Source organism: Buceros rhinoceros, unplaced genomic scaffold (genome assembly GCF_000710305.1).
Source record: "Buceros rhinoceros silvestris isolate BGI_N320 unplaced genomic scaffold, ASM71030v1 scaffold40370, whole genome shotgun sequence".
In the NCBI taxonomy this organism is placed as follows: domain Eukaryota; kingdom Metazoa; phylum Chordata; class Aves; order Bucerotiformes; family Bucerotidae; genus Buceros; species Buceros rhinoceros.
In genome coordinates, this window is record NW_010389955.1 from 394 (window position 1) to 15,392 (window position 14,999).

The window sequence follows — 14,999 nt, forward strand, 5'->3', positions numbered from 1 at the left end:
GTACAATACTGGCAGGAGTAGAACACTGGGGCCAGACAAATATGCAAGCTTCATCACATTAAAGGAAGTGGAGCAGCACGATTATTGCATCATTCTACAGCTTCCCAGACATTGTTATTTTTTCGTTCGAGCAACAGAACTGCACTTGGTGCTTTCTGCTGAAGAGCCAAGGAGGCCCCAAAGGCTGTCAACTGGCGAAGAGAATGTGGCAACTGGAAAGACAAGTGGTTTACTGCACTAATTTTATAGCTCAGCCTTTACCAGTCTGTGTTAGAAGGAACCAGCAACATGATCTGCATTCACAATTTTTTTTAAAAAAAGACTCATAGCCAAATACTTAAAACTATTTGCTTGTTCAAGACAAGTTATTTGGAAATTTAACTACTACCGAATCAACATTTTCCAACACTAACTAATTTCAATTCCATATTTTTTAAATTTTATCATCATCTGTAACTTTTTAATTACCAGTACTATCAAAGTTGTTTTTTTTTTTCCCCCCAAAGCAGTACACAAATCCATAGCTATTTGATTTGGGTGTTAGAAGATGCAGTTCAAGGCTCGGCCATTGGAGCCACTGGAGAACTGCAAAAGTGATAGGACTAGACCACATCATATTATATGGCAGCCAAAGTCAAAGCTTCCTTATGTGGGTTTATGGCCTTTCAGAAAGAAATCATTTGTGTTCAAAGTAGAAACGATTACAGCAGTTGTAAAAAAAAGATGACGCAGATGAAGGGTACCATACTCCATGTAGACTAGGCTAAAACACATAACTTGTCAACGAGAAAGGAAAAGAGAGAGGAACTTGCCAGCTGCAAAGTGATCTGGCAGATAACACAGAAACAAGTTGAGAGGATAAACACAAGCCATGGTGATGTTGTCCATGGAAATCCTTCCCAGGAAGCTGTGAGTGGTACTGAACTGATAACTGAGCAAGAGGGTGAAAAGCACGCGTTACAATATAAAATTGCACTTAAGGAAATGGTTCATGAGAATAGGTGACTTTTGTCTGGCTTCAGTAGCTCAAGCAGCAAGATATTGAACATTGAGGAACATCTTTGTTTAAGCAAGAGAGGGAACAATAACGGGTAAAACGAATTCCTTCAAAAATGGTGCAATGTAACTCCTGCAGCAAGGGCTACAGCTGCAGACACACTGGTCAGGGTCTGTGTCAGGTCACCAAACAGCAGAAATCAGGTTGTCTCAGCGGAGAAGTGGCCAAGATGCAGCATTTCTGCCTTCTGTTCTGGATCCTGAACAGTGTATGCCAAAGCCTAGGTGGCTGAAGAGACAAGGTGAAGAAGAGACAAGCCACCATTTATAGTTGGGGAGCAGTCACCCTCTGACTCTGGAAATAAGCTCTGCAATCAGCTTGCACAGAAACTGGAATACCACTGCTGAAGAAACACGTTACACGTTTCCATCGCAGTCATCCTGCTGTCATGTGTAAAGCAATGATTGTTTTGGTGGAAATGTGCAAGGAACAACCATTTAATTTACTATGAGATAAAATTCTTAAACTAACATATTATCTAGCTCAGCCTCCTGGGGCAATTCACATCTGACACCCGTCATCAGCAGCTCATTCGACTTGTTTTAGGAGACATGAAATGGAACAGGTACCATGCTTTCACACAAAGTGATCAGTTAGACTAAAGCAAATTTGTGAGTAAAATCTCAAGACAGCCCTGCAAATCTCAAGCTCATTTACTTGCCAAAGGAAAGTTTCAGTGATGGAGCAGAATAACAAAGTCCCTAATATATTGCAGATCCATTGCACCCAGGCCGAGATGTTTATATTTCCCTAACAACTTGGAGACGATATCGTGTGTCAGAGCACATGCACTTGTCATTAACATGAACATTAAGAGGAAATGAACATAAATCCCAGAGTCAAACGTGTAGTTTGAACATCCTGGGACAATTAAATTATTGATAATGGTTATCTGTCACCAAGCAATAAATCACGAAGTCATGGAGTAGTAGAAGAAAAGCTATCTTGCTGCCGACAGATGCGTAGACTGAAAGATGTGGTGGGCCTTTAAGGTTCCAGAAATTATTGCACAAAGGTGAAAGATTTCTCCTCTTGCTTTTTTTCTCATCAACTTCGGTATTTCCATACTCAAAACTACACTTTCATGTGACAGATTTTCTTATGTGGCTTCTACGTTTTCTGACATTTTAATGAAAATGAGGAACGAAGCTGAAAAGGAGCGGCCAGTGACGAGCAGGCCAGCTGGAGCGTGGTGCTCTGTGCAGAGCTGGGAGCTGGCTCCTGACATGACGATAAGTTACAAATGCTTCCCACTGATGGCAACGTCAATGTCAATAAACTGAACCCTCCACCCCTCTCCCACTTCACGTGCTACAGGACTGTGAAAATGCAGGAACCGCACAGAGGAAACAAGAGGGAGCAGACAACAGCAAGTGGACAGAGGCCGATCCCTCTTGTGAAGTTAGATTTTTGCAACTGAAGTAAGTCTATACTGAATTTGTACATCAAATCGCTCTGTGCCGATTATAACACTGAGCTCCTGTGATCAGTGTAATTGTATTTCCCAAGAGGCTACAGGTTTACGTAGACAAGTAGCAGCTGGTGGAAAGGGAAAGGAGTGAAGGCATTTCCCTTCCAGGCACAGGAGCAGGGGAGCGGGAGCCGGCTGGTGCCCGATTATTTGTGGTGGGAATGCCAGGCCCGGGCGCTGCGGCTGCTTGAGCTGGTGCCAGGCGTTGAATAGGCTGGTGGGCGCTGCCAGGAGGGGTGTGTGAGCAGCAAGTGGGACCCAGCTTTGTGAGGATCCCTTTTCAGAGGGCTGCAGCGCTGTGAAACTCACACAGCTCTGCGGAGAAAGTAAAAGCTTTTGAAGCGCACATGCTGTGCCGCAGCACTGAGAGGCCAGGGAGCTCACTCATTGATTTATTTTCCAACAACTAAATCTCTTTATATTAACTACGTGGAATCCACCTGTTTCAGCCCCAAAAGATATATTTTCTTTAAATACTGATCCTGCGTGGTGATCTCTATCTATTTCAACATTTCTTCCCCTCGTACAGAACTTAAAAACTGCAGACATGGTGAACAGCACAAATAAATCAGCCTAAGTCTGGGATTAACTCCCTGAGGTTTTAAAATAAAGACTTGAGATGAACTACTCTGAGGCAAAAGGGCTACCAGTGTGAGTGAGAGTGGCAAACTGAGGCCATTTCATTGTCAGGAACATGACATTTACTGCCTTGACACCTGCACCATAAAATTAAGATTGCTTTAGAACATACTCTATTTGAAATCCTAAATGGTCAGGAGTGCCTTAAGAGGTCACGTTAAGTACAACAGTTACTGTCAGGAGTCTTTTTCCGCCCAACAGTTAGAAAAATAAGCCACTATTTTACGATAATTCATAAGCAAGACGGTGATAAACTATTCTCATCTACAGCTTCTCTCACAGAAAAGACAGAAATAAAATCAAGCCTCTCCTCTTCCAAATGAATTTGTCAATTAGCATTTATTTTAGAAGTATTTTTGGGTACAGTGATTAAGTATATGATAATACTGCAGCTGTGACATCAGTATTGTAATATGGATGTATTTATTCAAAATAATATACCAGGCCTATGGGGCAGAGCTGGAAAATACCTCAGATAGCATTTGCCTGGTCACTGGTTGCTGGTGGAACTTCTGACGACCCCATAGCCATGTCGGTGTTTGCATTGATCAAAAAATACTACTTGGATTAATATTTCGGTCTCTACTCTGTCAGCACCTGTCTGCAGTTGGTTTCCTTTAACACACTCTCTATGCCCAATGCAATCCTCCTTTTACAGATCTGCATTGGTCTTCTACAATGAAATTTTAAATGAGTCTTCATGTCTGCTTCAGAGAAAACACACAAATAAACAGTTGGATTTGCATTATGTCTTCCTTAGAAGCTTCTGTGAACAGTAAAATTAGTTGCCTTGAGTAGCCATGCTAATTAGAGGAAAAATAATGAAATTACAAACTGCTTCCAAACCAAGAAAATTCTTAATTATTAAGGAAAGTAAGAAAAAAACCAAACCATACACAACTATGACAAACACAAGTTAGTTAAACATTTTGGGTTTTTCAGTTTTGTCATCAGTCTGTGCTTGTAATCAGTTAAGATATTACTGCTCTCAGGGAGATGTGTTAGTAGTATTTGTTGACCATGGTCACACAGTGAGTCTGTAATCTATAACATCGATAATCCTTTATGTGTTTTTTTTAAAGGCAACTCTAATTCCAAACATAATTTCGTGCAGAAAAATAAACAAAATACATCAATACAATGTTGTCCTCAGTTTGAAAATTAACCCCCCAATAATTACTATGTAAATGTGAATGTAATACCCCACTTTTCATTTACAGATGGCAAATTTTAATTTGAGTTAAACACATGTTAATTAAAACACATTTCACCAGCTACTTATAAAATTAAGCGCTGTTTTGTTTTATGTTGCTAGAAGCAGGAAATTTGGACTGATGTCTACTGCTACAGCTGTTTGCAGTCCTTGTATAACACCAGATGTGAGACTGATGTATCTGCATTGTGTCCTCTCCTGTGAATTGCAAGTGATCAAAGAGGTAAAAACATAATGACAGGTTGATTGGATAAGTTTAGCACGAATGGAATAGTTCATGACATTCAAAAAACACTGCACAACCACACACAGCGAAGGAAAAATTACTGCAATGTCACAGATAAGCAAAACCATTTATATCTACAATGAATTTCAAATGTAAGTGTATTAATTATAGAAAATGTCTTTGACATATCTTAAGTGATAGCCTTTTAAAGATGCAATACTTAAAGGCACACAAAACTAGGTGTGTTTTATAAAACCTGGGCGTGACAAACCAATAAAGTGAAAACAAACATAATTTTCCACAGATTTATTTTCATTATTAAATTATCCTCATATAAATGAGCTCTGTGACGAAATACAGGTGCCAGAGGAGTGATCATGTATTTAAATGTAGCTGTATTGCGAGAGAAGCGTGTTGGTAAAAGCAGCTAAAGCATCAGCCATACTTTGCTTTTTCTGTTGCCAGAGCCAATCTGCGAATGTTTGCTATGCAACCAGCTGCTGCCTCCTGCAGAGTTTCATCTGTGGAGCCCACCATCGCCAGGAGGGGCTAGCAAAAATACAAAAGGGAAACGGCATAAGCAAAACGAACAAGTGTGCCATTATTCAAATAATATTCAAATCGTATCTGGACAGTCGCATGAATGTAACCACACACATAATAAACAAAATACTACAAATCACATTAACACTGTATTATTTATGTATGTGTACTTACCTATACTTCCGTGTAGATACGTGTATTGACATACACATAGAGCACAGTGCTGAATATTTTATCGGGTTTGTATGCGTGAACTGGTACTTCCATGTCTGATTTTCTGTGTATTGAGACATGCCTTTCTATTGGTTGTGACTTGGATTTTTTTCCTTGTAAGTAGAAATTGAATATGCTTTATTTGAAATCATGGTTTTCCCCACAAGTTATACTAATATACTTGTACATGCTCAAGTTTTTTAATAAAAAAAGCCATGCTTTTTTTTTTTTTTTGCCTTGATCATGAAACTGGATCCATGTGAATGGACCCTTGTGTTCCATTGACTGCAGTAGGTTTCTTTATTGGCACAGCAAACCGCTCATGTTAAACTGCTCGAGGGATACAGATCTGGGCATATCAGTCGTAAACATTTGCATGTAAAAGTAAAAACAACAGCTCAAGAAAGGCACTGAACTTTTGGAACTGGTTTAGCTTTTCGGTCATGTGAAGTAGATCCTTTACTCTGGAAGTCATTAAATTTTTTCAGTGGAAGTTCCCTTGGAGTCAGGTACTGTTCAACACAAGTATGACATAAGACAGTCCTTGATAACAAAACATTTTTGCATATCAGAAAACCATTAATAATGGTTTTGGATCTCACTTCTTCAGTGTGTTGCAAGTCAGTAATGCAACTGCAAATGCTGGAAAACAGAAGACTCTTGCTTAACTTAAATCAGCTCCACATAACCCTCAGATTTCTGAAAATCTGCCAAGTTTAATGTGTACTCAGGTATTTTGAAGCTCAGACAGCTCTAATTAAAACCTATATTTTCAGTCTGCAATACTTAAGAGTTCTGTGTTCACCCAAACAATGTTGAGTCAAACCACAGAGAAATCTGTTATCACTCAACTCTGGTGCATATTTTTTCATACAGCTAAAATATTACACAAAATTATGAACTGCTAAATATAAAATCATAAATTGAATGCAGACATCCAATTCATACGCTACCTTTTTCTAACCTTCCAGCAGTTGTGAGGCATGGGCCACAGCTGCACACATACGGCATTTGCTTAAGGAGATCAAAGCATTTTATACTCGAGGAAGTATTTGTGTTAGCCAAATGTACAAAACAAGCATCTTGCCAGCCACCTTTCACCCTTTGACTCCTACATGTAACTTGTAAGAGTGCCTGCGATAGGTCTGAATTATGTCAAAAAAGAGTATTGTGTAAATTAAGCATGGATGATAAATTTTCCTACCAATTCTTCTTCCTGGAAGTTCTATTATTGTAATCAGATGTCTACGTACAAGTAGCTAGGTAAGAATTCTTAAAGTACGAACATTTCTGAAAGGATGTGCCAGAATTTAAATGACATGAGAAGAAATGAAATGAGAAAGCTTCATGTTTTTACACTTTATTTGCATGCAAAACCTGGGTCAGGGTCAGCAACCTGAGAAATCAGTGGAAGGTTCACCACTGACTTCAGCTGGAAGCAAGACCAAGGACCATGTCTCTGTGTGATGATAAAGTTGCTCTACAAAGCACAAAGGTCAGAAGGCAAGTCTTATCAGAAGCTTAACTTCTTTTTTTTCTCTGAAGAGGTATTGCTGGATGAAGATCTTTCTTCCTTGCTATTTTCCACCAGCTATTTTCTCACCAGCTTGAACCATAAAATGGGTGCCTCACAACTTTCTTTTATAACTTCAGAGGAAAACTAATACAGATCTTTCATAGCCATGACTCAACCCCAAAAATACGTGTGCACATACTGTTCATACGGTGGTTTTGGTAAAGCCATAAGTTTCATATTCGGGGGCAATGAAAATATATGCCTTATTTGATTACTCACTGCATCTTCCCAGGTCTAATGCAAAGTTTTTTCAGTGTAGTGACTGTGAAACTTAAACTTTCATAATGATTTCAGCATAAGACTTGTTATCAATGCATAAGAGCAGAAATTCATCAGAAAAATAAAGCTCTGGAAATGCAATATCTAGTAGAAATATAGTAAAAAACAAAAATAGACCTAACTAGACCTTTGCCTTTATCAAGACTACGTGTTAGGTAGGAGTCAGTTCAAGGTTATTTATTTCTTCTTTTAGCCACTGCTTCTTTCTAGGCTCAGAAAACTCGGGAAGGTAGATGTTTTTCTGTCACTTTCCATGGAGAGCTCAACATTAAGCAACGACAATGGCTGTAGGGGAGGGTCTGTGCTTTTTGTCGCAGGTGCACTTTTGAAAATCAGCGTCAGGTATCAAAGAACAGCATCCTACATGACACTGGTTCAAAGTACCCGAAGAGACGTCTAAAGGACTAATGGTGCTAATGCAACCAATGCAAACCGATTTTTATAAAGGCATCAATACCCATTTTTTTTTTTCTGACTGAGTTCAGGGGATCAAGGATCAGTTGCTCTTTAATTTGTTGTTCTAAATCACTTGGCAGTGGTAATACCTGCCACGTCATATAAAATCTCACCCTATGTTGTGTCTCAGGATTTTCACAAGAAGACTTCAAAGAAATACTCTTGGAAAGATAGTCGAGTACAGCAACCATCTCTGAGGACTGAGGATATATACTGACATTTCTCAGCTAACCTACTCCTTTTGGGCTAACAAAAAGATAGCTGCAGAAAAGATTACTGAAAATGCAAAATATTTCAATGTAAGTAGGTAATTCCATATTTAGGAATCTAACTTTGAAGATTTTTATATAAGTCCTGCCTTAAATAAAATTTTATTCTTTTTTTGTATACCAAGAAACTTATAATTCTTTCACTTCCTAACTGCCACTCCTTGACCCTTTCATGGGTTCAGTTCAGTTTACTGAAAACTTGGGTCGTCCAATTCGGGTATGGAAACATATTCACACATAACACACACACACTATACCCACTTATTGGATATATTTGACAAGTCCAAGAAACTTTTTCTTTTATTCCAATGCACCAGTGCAATATAACGTACTTTTCCTCAATGCAATGCCCTTGAACTTCATGTATCCCTTCCCTTTACTGTTCAGGTATTGTTTTCTGACACATGTAAATGTTAACAGACGTGAGAAGCAGTAAAAAAGCATGTGGCATAAACGCTTCTTTCTGGCACATAAGAGGCACTTTCCATAGACAGAGAAAGCGATTGCAGCACTATGTAGCCTTCATTTTCTGTTGGCAGGTATCTATATTCTAAGGCAAGAGTCCAACATTTTCTGCACAGTTAGCGCGTCATACCAGCAAATAAGCTCAAATACAAGCTGTTTGGAGAACATACAGAGCATATGTAGCATTTCTGGGTTCCAAAAGCAAAAGCAATGCACAGCCAAATCATTTAAATATTCAGAACAATTAAGATTTTGCTATTACTATCCCAGCATTAAAACGGCACAGAATCATGATACTATATTAGGATTGCACAGCTATAGACTAATTCAGGAGGGATCTCAGGAGGTCTCTAGTCCAATGGCATGCTCAAAGCTACTAGGTTAGAACAGGTTGCTCAGAGTTTTTTTGAAAACCTCCAAAGATGGAGATGGCACAACCTCTTTGGGAAACCTACTGCTGTGTTTGACTGTCCTCATAGAGAAAAGGGCTTTGTCTGCATTCAGGTACACTTGTTTCAGTTTATGCCTGTTGTCTCTCATCCTCTCACCATGCACCTCTGTGTAAAGCCTAGCTCCATTTTTCGATGACTGATCTCCTTATAGGTACTGGAAAGTTGCTACTGAGTCTGGTGGAAGACCTCTCTTCTCCAGGCTGAAAAAGCCCAGTTCCCTTAGTTTCTCCTCACAGGGTAAGTGCCCCAGCTCTTGATCATCCTAGTGGTCCTCCGCTGAAACTATTGTGGTTTGCCCATATCTTTCCCATATGGGAAGCCAAAGCTTGATCCAGTATTCTAGGTGTGGTCTAACGAGTACTAAGGGGAACAATCACTGCCCTCAACCTACTGTCTGTGCTCCTGTTTATACAGTTCAGTATCATGTCTTCTTTGCTGTCAGGACACATTGCTGGCTAATGTGTCTGCTTCCCATCTACCAAAATCTTCATTACCCTTTTCAGTAACACTGCTCCTCAGCCAGTCAGTCCCTAGCTTGTGGGCAAGTGCATGTCCTTCTCAGGTGCAGGACTTTGCATTTAACCTTGCTGAATTTTGTAACGTTGCCGTTGGCCCACCCCAGCCCTGCCCAGGTATCTCTGAGAGGCAGCCCCTTCCTTGACTGTATGGAAACTGTCGCCCCTTGTCCAAACTGGTGTAATGGCAAACTGTATGAGTAAGCAGTCTGTTACTTTCCCCAGGTCACTGACAAACATGTTAAATGAGACAGGTCCAGCAGAGAGAGCCCTTCAACACTCCCCTTGCGACCAGGCTCCAGGCAGAATATGACCTGTTAACTACTACCTCTGAGCTGGGTCATCCAGACAGCTTTAACCCATCTGGTGGCTCACGCATCTAGGCTATAATACATTGCAACTTGGACAGAAACATGCTGTGTGAAACAGTGTTGAAAACCTTGCTAGAGCCAAAGCAAATGACATCCACTGCTGTCCTCTCATCTACAAACTTAGATACATATGGGACAACCAGTTTTACCTTTGGTAGATTTAAGTTGACTGTTTCCAGTCATCTTTCCTTCTTGTGCCCAGAAATATGTTCCAAGAGGACTCTCTCCATAATTTCACCACAGACCAATGTGAGGCTGACCAGTCTGTAGTGTCCCAGACTGGGAGGAATAACTGCTGTTCTGAAGACACACTTTGCAAACTCTTATTGTTGGGGCTTATGCTCTCTGGCACACCAAAGGTGTACCAAAATGGAAAGTCTTTTGTTCCTCAGGGCAGTAGTAAAGGTAAGGGGATAAACCATAATATTTGCATGCATAGTTGTGCATCATGAATGATGCCAGCTTGCACTGTCTGAAAGCACAGCTTCTTTCCACATAGTATCTTTACCATCACAAAATAACTAGAAAAGTCTTATTACAAACAAGATAATTCAACCATCAGCATAAGAACTTGTAAAAGTGTAATTTCAAAATGAATTTCAATCCTCTCCCTGGGGGAGCAAGACAGTATTAAAAATGGGCTAGTAATTCTCCTTTCCATGAAGATGTCCTTCTAATTTTTCACTTCTACAAAAGAAATAGTGCAAGGGGATTTGAAAGCAGAATTTGAAAGCAAAGGCTAGACAAGTTTTGTACCAACAAACCCTCAATCTGACAAAATCTCAGGTGATAGTGATGCTCTGTGTACTGGCTACAATAATTTTAAAGAATTCACTTTCATTTGGTCACAGTCATTGCAGCTCCCAGACTCAGAAGTGGGAAGCAGGAAATCTAAGAAGCAACGTTTTCAGAAAGAATACGGTTTTGCATGTATTAATCTTTAAATAAGAAGTTGTGTCTACAAGTTTTCCAAAACTGGAAAGTGTGGAACCTGGAAAGAGGTTTCCTTGCTCATACAAAACAGATGAAAGATCGGCCTAATTCAATACTCCGGAGTCCTGTGAACATGAAAGCAAATAATGAATAAAGAATAACTATTAAAAAAAAGTTCTCCCCACCCCCACCCCGCCTTTTTTTTCTGGCTTTTGTAGAGTTTCTGCCCTGTAAAACAGATTTTATTTGATTTTTTCTAATCAGAAGGAAATATGGATAAACTCCCTCAACAAGACTTTTATCTATAGTGGGAAGCTAGTTGGAGTTCACATAGAGCTTAAAATTCCCGGAACTAAAGACATTTACTTCAGTACAACATCTTGTAGATTGGCACAGCATTTTCAGTTGGTGGTAGAACTTGCCATTTTTTTTTAAATTTAGATTTAGTATCTGACTTCTTTTACATGCAACATTTCCTAGAGGATGCTAAATTTCTAACACTGTGATTTCCTAATTGCGTAATATTTCTTTTCCAAAAAAGACACTTGCCACATGCTTTTTATAAATCTAACCTAAAAGACTATTTTAAAGAAAAGCATATGATAGAAGCTTATCCAAGAAAGTATCAGTCTAGATCCAGCCAGCATTTTCTAAGTTTCAACACCATATTGCACACTGGAAAATATTAAAGCACCTAGTTTGAGTGTTATGTTACACATATTCCTATGAAAATACTTGTCATAAAATCAAATTGTAAATAATAAAACATACTCCACAATCAAAGCCTAACAGAGGTTAAGCTAAATCACTGTTTCGAAACTAAAAGTCAGGCCAATTGCCTGATTTCCTCTTTCAGCTGAATGAAAGGATAAGTCAACATGTACCATGCACAAGCTTCCTAAGGAGAAGATGCTCGCACAAGTTCTACAGTGTTTTCTATTAATCTGTTTTTTCTCAGGTGGTTCAGAGAAGGGATTTCAGACATAAAATCCTGTGTGTCAGGGAACACTCTGAGCTACCAGATGTACAAAATCCAGTACCAAGAAATTCTAGCAAAGGCAAAAGATGGGCAGGGCAAACAACCAGTGTGCTTATTCCCTCTTGTTTAAGGTCTCTCCGCCAAGCCATGATGATGACGACAAGGTCTCTCCTCTCTGGGACTGAAGAGACAGCAACCCCTGGTGCAGCCCAGTTCACTCAATCGGAGTGGGAACTGAAGCGCTCTGGCTGGAGTGGGAGAAATCCTAGCAAGATAGCACCTGACTCCTTTTATTCTCCTCACTTATTTCTGTCTTGCCTCTTCTCTGTTCCCCTGAAATACACCTCCATTTTGGCAGCCATGGGAAAAGGATAAAAACCTTTGAGAGTCATTCAAGCACAACTAGGGGGGATGAGGATGTCCAAGGATGAAGCTTGGGCTAAGGTACACCTGAACATGGTGTCAGTCACTAGGCTGGTCAGGAGCTGTCTCTTCCTTCTCATCTTTCCCTTCCTCTCTCAGAAAACCAGTGAAAGAGTACAAAGGCAGGCAAGCCTGTGCACTTTCTGCAGAACAAGCTTGTCTGCAGTCTGTAGTGCGCTTCCAGATACTAAACCATCTGAAGACGTAGGACAGCTGACTTGTTATTTTTTCTGATATGACTGCATGTGACAAAACAGCTGTTGGTAAGCTGAATCCCACAAAATGCTGGGAAACAAGGGAGAAAGAAGAGTAGGGCTTGATAGATTCAGTGAAATATTCTGAACATGAGATTACTGGTACCTTGCTGTGAGATGTTGACTATTTCTTTAAGATACACAACTCCAGTATAATCCTTCTGGGCACAGTTTCATTTTTTTCCCCCTATCCGCTATCTGTCCCTTTTTGTCTACATATTTTGTTCAGTCACCTCCTGTATTACAACTAAACTGAAACGTGTTTGGGACAAGGACTGTATTTCTCCAGGGCATCTGAATTGGGCCTAATAGAATGGAGACAACACTCTTGAAAAGAAATCCTCTTGAGCACACACTGATAAGATACAAAATAAGAATATAGTTCTCATACTCTCCAAAAGGGTTAAATGGTGTATTGCATTCTGTGGAGAAATACCTCCCACCTGAATGCCTAAAAGGAATTATAACATGGTGCATGCTTTAAGTACACAAACATACTTCCAAGTTTTTATATATCTACAAAATATGAATAATCCCTGCAGCTCGCTCTGCACCTTACCTGTGTTAATCAGAGGAGGAGCAGCCCTTCCACACAAAGACATAGCAAATGGATAGAGAACTATTAATATTAGTGACAAAGAGAAAGTGAACAAAATGCTAAATGGTGCAATGTAAAACAAGTTAAAAACTGTAAACTTGCAGGCCACTTTAAGATACACTGAGTTTAAAGGTTTTCCCATCTCAAGTTGTTACTTATAGGGAGATTGTCAGAGGGATATTTCTAACAATTTCAGCTGTAAATCTAACTAAATATAAATGCACCATGCAAAGCTAATGTAGCTAAAGAAAACTAGTAATAAAAAGGATCTCTAATCTTTCTTTAAAAGGTACGATATGTAACCAATTTGAGTCCTTAAATGCAGAGAGTTGTAAGATGTTTGGTGCAATATTAAGAAATAATTCAATCATCATGAACATTCCAATGTACAAAGTTTCATGGGATTTGAAATTCATCCCACAAAAAGCAATAGGCAGATGTGATAATCCAGAAGTGATGAAGCCTAGAGTCTTACAGCATATTTTTATTTGAACCACTTTCTCTATTTTATTTTTATTTCATTGTAGTTTTCAAGAGAAGATTAACATATAAAAGACTTTTGAGGGGACAGAGAGAATAAAGAAATTTTTTGTAATTTCAATAGAGTGACATTTTAAAAAAGCTTTTTTCTACTTACTAGAAATTAATTTTATTAAGATTAAAAAAAATGAGGCCTGATTACTTACTACATAGAAGTGCAGCAAAAAGATACCACAATTTCCAGATTAGTGACAAATTTTGCAATGTTTATCTCAAGTTGCATCTTATCCTGAGAACAGGGCACAAAATCTGACTGTACTAGTATTTCAAAAGTATGTTAAATCTAATAGTATGCACGAACTGACTTCAAACTCTCTTTTGTACTCAGTTCCAAGTACTATTTTGATCTCTAAAGTTAATATAGCTTTAGGTCTGATGGTCTAAGTGTCTGTCTCTCTGCCTAAGTATGATCATTATAATCAAAACCAGTGGGGTGCTCTTGATAGCAAACCTGACATATAAAAATCTGGGGATAAAAGCAGGATGTTCTCACTATAGACCCATACAATAGCATTTATTTCAAATAACAAGCCAAGGTATTTTAAAGCTGGGTGTATTTTTTGCGGCATGCAAGAAGGCTTATCTATCATCTCATGTTTTCAGATGTGTGGGTGACAACAGTGCATGCATTTACATAAACTGGAAGATGAGTGATATTGTTAAACTTACAGGCTCATTTTAGACTAGTAAATGCACTAAAAATGTTCAATTAGAACACAGCATAAATAAATGCATAGATGCTATGAACATAGCTCGGCTTCAGTCATATAAATATGAAACTCTGAATGTCATGAAGCAAGAAATGAGCTGGGGCTATTCATGGGCAACAGTCCATGTATAGTTCACATATTCACTCATCTCTGTAGATTTAAATGTATGATATCAGAGAAAAAGTGAAAGCAATGATGACATGGAGTGGAAGTTACTTTCCAGATTGTCAAACTGCTTCTTTCTTATTAGAGAAAAACATGAGGAAAAAATTATCTTATATTGAAGAATTGACTTCCTGTAAACAACCCAAATTTGAGTCTCTGTTCATAAAGAAATGCTCAAGTGTCTGATCCAGTGGTCATAAAATATTTTTACTAGTGCCGGAAACTTATGTGCTCTCCTAAAGTTTGTGTTATGGAAAAACATTACCATGCACACTTACTGTGGCAGAGAATTTTTCTTTTTTTGTGATTAAAACCTAAGGAGTGGGTTGAATTAGCACTCCATTCAGGTCATATTCAACAAAAGTATCTGTGATTTGCACATAGTTCTCTAAAGCGCAGTTAGATTTCCCTTTTTTTTTTTTTAACGAAGCAAAACATCTCTCCAAAACCACTCAAGGACTCACTCTGGCCACAAACTGCTTGAGTGGCTGCCGGATTTTGGAAACTTTGCGTGATCAAAGATTTTTAAAGAGACACTGTGTAGCCTGCAAGCAAGCAATAATACCCGACTGAGTGACTTGTGTATGTCAGCCAGGAAATACTAGAGGCCTTGATCTGTTTCCTTCCCCCTCTAAGGATGTAACTATGAAGT

At 39.0% G+C, this 14,999-nt stretch overlaps 1 protein-coding gene across 1 annotated transcript in view; it reads right to left on the bottom strand.

Annotated features, from left to right (window-relative positions):
* Positions 1 to 5,041: 5,041 nt before the first annotated feature.
* Positions 5,042 to 14,999, bottom strand: part of ARMC4 (armadillo repeat containing 4) — a 53,764-nt gene continuing 43,806 nt past the window's right edge. The window contains exon 10 of the mRNA XM_010135727.1: positions 5,042 to 5,155. Coding sequence (XP_010134029.1) covers positions 5,042 to 5,155 — 114 coding nt within the window. The remainder of the gene's footprint in view (positions 5,156 to 14,999) is intronic.